Source organism: Poecilia reticulata, linkage group LG18 (assembly GCF_000633615.1).
Source record: "Poecilia reticulata strain Guanapo linkage group LG18, Guppy_female_1.0+MT, whole genome shotgun sequence".
Lineage (NCBI taxonomy): Eukaryota > Metazoa > Chordata > Actinopteri > Cyprinodontiformes > Poeciliidae > Poecilia > Poecilia reticulata.
The window spans coordinates 999,497-1,005,646 of NC_024348.1; the positions used below are offsets into that span (position 1 = coordinate 999,497).

General features: G+C 42.9%; 1 protein-coding gene across 2 annotated transcripts in view; it reads right to left on the reverse strand.

The window, feature by feature from the left end:
- The window catches only part of pde5ab (phosphodiesterase 5A, cGMP-specific, b), a 156,278-nt gene extending 152,168 nt beyond the window's left edge, over positions 1 to 4,110 (reverse strand). For both annotated transcript variants that reach the window (XM_017310574.1, XM_017310572.1), the window contains exon 1: positions 3,747 to 4,110. In XM_017310574.1, coding sequence (XP_017166063.1) covers positions 3,747 to 3,844 — 98 coding nt within the window. In that variant the 5' untranslated portion in view covers positions 3,845 to 4,110. The remainder of the gene's footprint in view (positions 1 to 3,746) is intronic.
- Positions 4,111 to 6,150: the final 2,040 nt, after the last annotated feature.

Genomic DNA, 6,150 nt, shown 5'->3' on the forward strand with positions numbered 1-6,150 from the left:
GTAGCTTTTCTCTGACGGTTTATCCGGAGCACACAGATCATCAGCAAGCTATGGGATCTTTTCCCCACCACCGTGAGAAACACCGACTTAGTTTTCTCTTCTTTAGTGTCCAAGTCGTTTGCAGCAAAATACTGCTCGAGACGCTCGCGGTAGTTGTCGAAACTTTCTTCACTTTCCTCGAAGTGAAAATCTTCTGGCTTTCCAAACACCATCTTGTAGCTCGGGTTCGGCGGTCCTTTCACTCACCAAAACGCTCGGCTTTTACTGTCCCGTGTTGCCTCTATGGAGCCGCTCTGTCTGCAAACTCTGTGCCTTCCAACTTGAATATCCCATCCTCGTCGCCAAAATTCTGTTGTGTATGATACACTAGGTCAAATAAAATAATATTCAAGCAGATAACTGGAGATAGCACATGACAACGTTTATTTCGAACGGGGAACTTTATCTTCTTTACAGGTCCAGCTCACATCTCTTGTGCACAGCAACATTTGTTATATTGCTTTTATCTTCACATTTACAACCAAACAGCCTCCAACACATAGGAGCATAATCATACCAAAAGTGTGTACAAATCTTAAATCTTAGAGGTTCATTCTTTTCTGTGTCTGGAACACCACAGTTCGTCGCTCTGTTTTATGTCCCGCTTCTCCTTTGTCAGAGTTTTGCGCAATGTGTGCGTCGTTTTTATTTACTTTTTAATGTTTTTACCCCCTAAGGTGCAGGGCGGTTGGGAAACATATCGATGGGGAAAAGGCAGACTGACATAAACCTTTTAAAAACAACGGAAACAATTTCGGTATTCTGATTATTGAAATTTAAAAGTGCTGTGGTACCGTTGTTCTATCACCCCCGTTTCATACCGGACCACTTACAGCACCGTGTTAACGCTATAAAATGAACGCCCTCTATCGTGGTATCACCCATGGAGGGATTTCTTGATTTAAATGGGTTCATTTTTCAGAGGGATGCAAAGTGAGGGTATCTAGTAATTACATGTCTACAAGAGCGATTTTCTGTTATCCTTCCATGGAGGCGGGCAGCCTTCGAACGGAAATAAAACACTTTTTGATATAAGTTGCTGCTTTGACATGATCACTGAACTGCCAAAACATATGTACAAAAATACCAGACAAAGGGAATCCCAGCAAAGTCATCAGCCGATGTAACGCTGAACTGATGCAGTGAAGCTACCAGTAGCAGTAGCGTAGCTGCCCCAAGAGCTAACAAACGCTGAAGAGAAGAAGAAGAGCTGCCATCGATACAGTTGCAGCCAAGCATGATTTAATGTTACATAATACAGTTTTACCAAGTTGCTCAAAGTCTAAACTGGTATTGTTGTGCATATAAGATGTAAAGTTTACCTTCGACCAAACGCCCCCGAAAGGACTCCCAGCGCCCCCCTTTTGTAATAATTTCACCCCCCGGGGGGGCGGTACCACCCACGTTGAGAACCTAGTCTAAATTTAGGTGAATTTATGGTTCCTTTTTCCACATAATGTAACCAGTAGTGCTTATGATTTAAAAAAATAATAATTATGTGATCGGTATCAGTGATTGGCCGTGATCGGCCCTCATGGGTGATCGGAATTGGAATCTGCAAGAAAAAACCTGGTCGGCACATCTCTAATTTTGGGTTTCCTTCCAGAAGCTTCTCCCAATTGCTGGTTGGAGTTTTGGCCCATTCGTCCAGATGGAACTAGTGGAACTGAGTTTGGGTGGTAGGTCGCCACCCAAACTCACTGTCCTTTGCACATCTGCCCACTAATCAATATATCAGTCCATAATTATTCATACCCTCAGCAGATTTAGGTTTAATTTTTAAACTCGATCAACTTGTTTCTTCTGACTTGAAGTAATATCAACATTTTGTTGTGCCCCAGTCAGACACCCAACTTCAAATTTGATGCAGAATCTAAAGCTGAATATTAAGGTGACGATAAGGAGGCCTTCCCGCCTCAAAAATGTGGCGCTCATCAATAAAGATAAAAATTTTAAATGCAAAAGCCTGTGATTGCTGTCAAGCTCAGAAAGAATCTTCCATTGATTGACGGGGTGTAATAGTATTCAACATTCCATTTTCAACAAAGTGGAAATAAATACTTTTTCAGAACTATTACTCCTTTTACATTTTTTAGTATTATATTGATTTCTATGTCATTTTCTATGAGAAACAAGGGGGTGTAAATTAGGGGTTCACCAACTGTAGTTCATTTATGGACAATCACTGATCTTTAAAAGGCCTGGCCTGTCAAAATATTGCACCAGAGTCTGTAAATTAGCAACAGTGGGGTGACTATTGTCAATCACATAGGTGCAGACGTGGCCTGGTGGGCAGGTCTGTCAGTCAGCCCTCTGTCACAGCAGAGCACAAGGGGACAGTGGCTGACTTTCAGAGCTTGGAGGAGGAAGTAAAGATAGATAGATAAGATCGGTTTCTCATGCAAGTATCGTCCGCTCATCCAAAATTAAGGAAGTGGGGGTCAATTTATCAGTGCATCCATAGTGTAAATAATATTCAGCTTATCTGTACATGCAAAACGATGTGTGTGGAGAGAGGGTGGGGTGACTACAGCTATATTTACACAGCAGGCAAATGCAACCCGAATCCGATATTTTTTCCCCAAACAAGACCCAAATCTCAATTTTTCACAACAGTCTGAACAGCTGCTATTTGGTTTGGTTTTGTGCTTTCTGGACAGTTATTTGCTTTGGTTTTTAACTTTTTAAAGCAAAGAAAAAATCCAATCTGTGCCACTTTCATAAGGGGTATTAAATCTGATATATTTCCAATAGTTTTCAAAGCTGCAGTGTGAACAGTGATGTCGCATTAATCTAACTTTTACATCGACATAAAACATGCATCATAATTAAGCACCAATATCCAGTAAATCCAGATGTCAGCAATGTTTGAAATTATATTAATGAAATTATAACATAAGTCCTGCGACCTGTCCAGGGTGAACCCCGCCTCTTGCCCAGAACGTTAGCTGGAGATAGACACCAGCAACCCTCCTGACCCCAGCAGGGACAAGGGTGTAAAGAAAATGGATGGATGGATGTATAACATAAGTCTGTGTCAGTTAAGTGCATCAAATCACAATATCTTATCAGACTCAGTCTGGTGGACTCCCTTTCTTCCAACAAAACAAAGCTCAATGCATCTATAGGAGGTGTGGCTGAATCAATACCTCTGGAATAAATGCCACTTGTCAAGGCTGCAGAGAACCTGCTGTGTGCAAACCTCTTGAAGCTAAAAAAAAAAAAAGCAGTAGCTTTTAGGTCTCCAGGAAGACTGATCTGGAGTCTGTTCAAGAAGTAAACCGACTGACTTCCCAGCTCTTGGGGGGTCAATAACACATGGCTGCAGCTGAAGTGCAATACTTTCATTTATGATATTGGCCTTTATATGTAGGCTCGTATAATTATCACCAAGAACCGATCCAACACTAAGCAATGAAAAACAGTCCCTAACTGCAGTAAAAGTTAATGATTACAGTGCTGGAGGCGGCACTAAGAGGGGCAGCTGATTGTGAACTGGCTGGTGAATGTCAGAGTGAAGCCCAGTACACCTGAACATGGGGTTCCACGCCTGACACTGGGACTGCTTATACTATAGCCGCTCGTTAAATACAGGCAGGTAAACAGAGGAAATTAAACGGATTCGGAATGACAGTGAGGCTGTGAAGAATGTGAACAGCACGCAATTAAGTAACCCCTCCATTCTGTCAAGCGCTACGTATCTTTACCTTGATGCCTTCTTGACAAAGTATGAGTGGGTGAACTCCAAGTGGTCGTCCAGCCACGCTTCCATCCTCTCGTTTTCCGGGGAGTAGCGGTCCTCCATGGAGCTGAAATAACTACAGCAAGTCTTCTCCCGCTGAAAAGCTCCGATGTCTTACATCTGCGCGCGGTGGGCTGGTTGAAAGCGCGCAGGGCGATAAAGTATTAGGGGCGCGAGCGCAAATCCGCTCGCTGGCCGAAGGCACGGTCGGCCAGTAGCTGAGACTGCGCGCGGCGCTTCCTCGTTGCTGAATCGAGTCTGGGAGGACTGAGTAGAGCACGAGGGAGAGAGGCAGAGGGCAGTAAGTTGCCCTCTGACGGAGAGACCGTACAAACAACAGCCCCTACAGCAACAGAGCCTATAAACCAGAGGTCCCCAAACTACGGCCCGCGGGCCGCATCCGGCCCGCCTCCACATGTGGTCCGGCCCCCTGAACAATACGAGAGAGCATTCAGATTTTTTTCATATATTGTATTTTCCGGTTTATATGTGGATTTTTCTTCAACCACCAGGGGGCTCTTTAGCAGGAAGTGTGCCCTGTAAACTGGTGTTTTGTTTTGCATGGCTCATTGCTGCCATCTGTTGGACTTTTAGGGAACTGCTTGACTTTTATGTTATTTAATCAGTACGGTTGTTTGCTTACAGTAGAGCAGATGAACACACGTGTTTGTTATGAACGCCGCATTCCAGGTCGAATTCTTCGAAGCAACGCCTGTAAGTAGCAGCTTATACGCCAAAACGAGCCTTTATGTTAACATATGAGGAATTCATATGTTAAAGTTACTTTACTCAATGGGATATATACTAGTCAGTCCCAGTGACTGTTCCACTAACGGTTTTTGCCCATGTGCTTTCTGGGTAAAAATCAATCGAGAAACGCGCACCACCCGCGCAATATCGACAGGTGTATAATAGTCACTAGACCAAGGGCGTTAATCCCATCTCATTATTGGGGGCGCCATAAACAGGGACATTTTTTAAGAGCAATTTGGGGGGGTTCGGCAAAGCTACAGTAAAATGTAATGTAAAATGTGGTTTAATTTTTTTGTGTGTTTGTTCAAGCTGCACCACCAAAAATAACAAGTAAGTAGCAATGTTTGGCTCAGAGTCACAGATCTAATCTCTGCTACACCTTTAAAAAAACTTAAGGCTCTAAATAAAAACAAGTTTTAATAAGTAACTCCACTTAATTAAATTCCTCATAAATATTGATTTATTGCAGTGGTTCTCAATACAAGTCATGTGGTATTTAAATTATAACTTAAATTGCTTTAAACTTTTATTTTTGGGGGATTTTTTCATGTTACAACCTATAAATATGTAGGAATTGAATATTTGGGAAGTATCATAACTTAAACCAGAGTTTTCTAGAAAAATATTCAGATTTTATTTTGTGGTTTCAAAGGCTCTACGTTGAAGATGATAAGAAATAAAGATATACTTTTTTATTTTTTTACTGTCAGCTACAATAGCGCCTCTGCTCTCGGCTCCCATACAGAGCTGTCGGCTAGTGGTAACACTCAGCCGCTCCCTCCCTCTACTGGGGTGGCATGTGGTGGCAGTTGCCACCCCAAATAAGAGCCTCGCCACCCCTGTTTCCACCCCAGCTGCCGACTATGAATTCAATAAATAGTTATGGCAAATTGGACATTTAGCGCATGAATCTCTTTTTTCCGATAACATTGAATGCAACACAATGTAACCTGACACCCACTGCTAAGTAGCGGGAAGTGCAGAGAAGGACAAAGCACGAGGCAGCAGCATTGATGGATATATTACTGGACTGGACATTACGTGACTTATCGTGCGCCACACATGTGCCATGTCAGGAATATCGATGGTCAGGAAAATACCACACTTGGGCAAAGAATCTGAAAAAACGACGCAATGTTTAGCGGTTAATTCAACCCTATGACAGCCATAGATAACAAGGTTGAAGGGTTTCACATTCAACAGGTGAGGAAAAAGTTTTAATTTAGAGAAAATATTGAGAAAGTGAGCAGTGAGTTAGTTCTAGCCTAACTGTTGCTGGTCTGCTATTGACTTTGGCCATGTGCTGCGCAGTTCGGTGTGTTTTGGTTCCGTTAGCACTAAACTAAGACAACTTGCACACCAAGTCATCAGTACAGCAGGTGTTTAAATCAGCTAATCAACCACCCGCGGTTCGCCTGACCGACCACAATATAGACCTAAAGCCTGACAACATAACGTAACAGACTGAATGTTCTGTTTTGGTGCTGATTCCCCTGATTGGTAATCTCTGCTCCTTCTGCTCGTTGAGCTGTTGTCTGTCGGTTGCCATGGAAACGGGTCTGCGTGTAGGGTAGAGCCGACACAGAGCGAGAAAAGGCTAAATAGAAGTGGTTTTG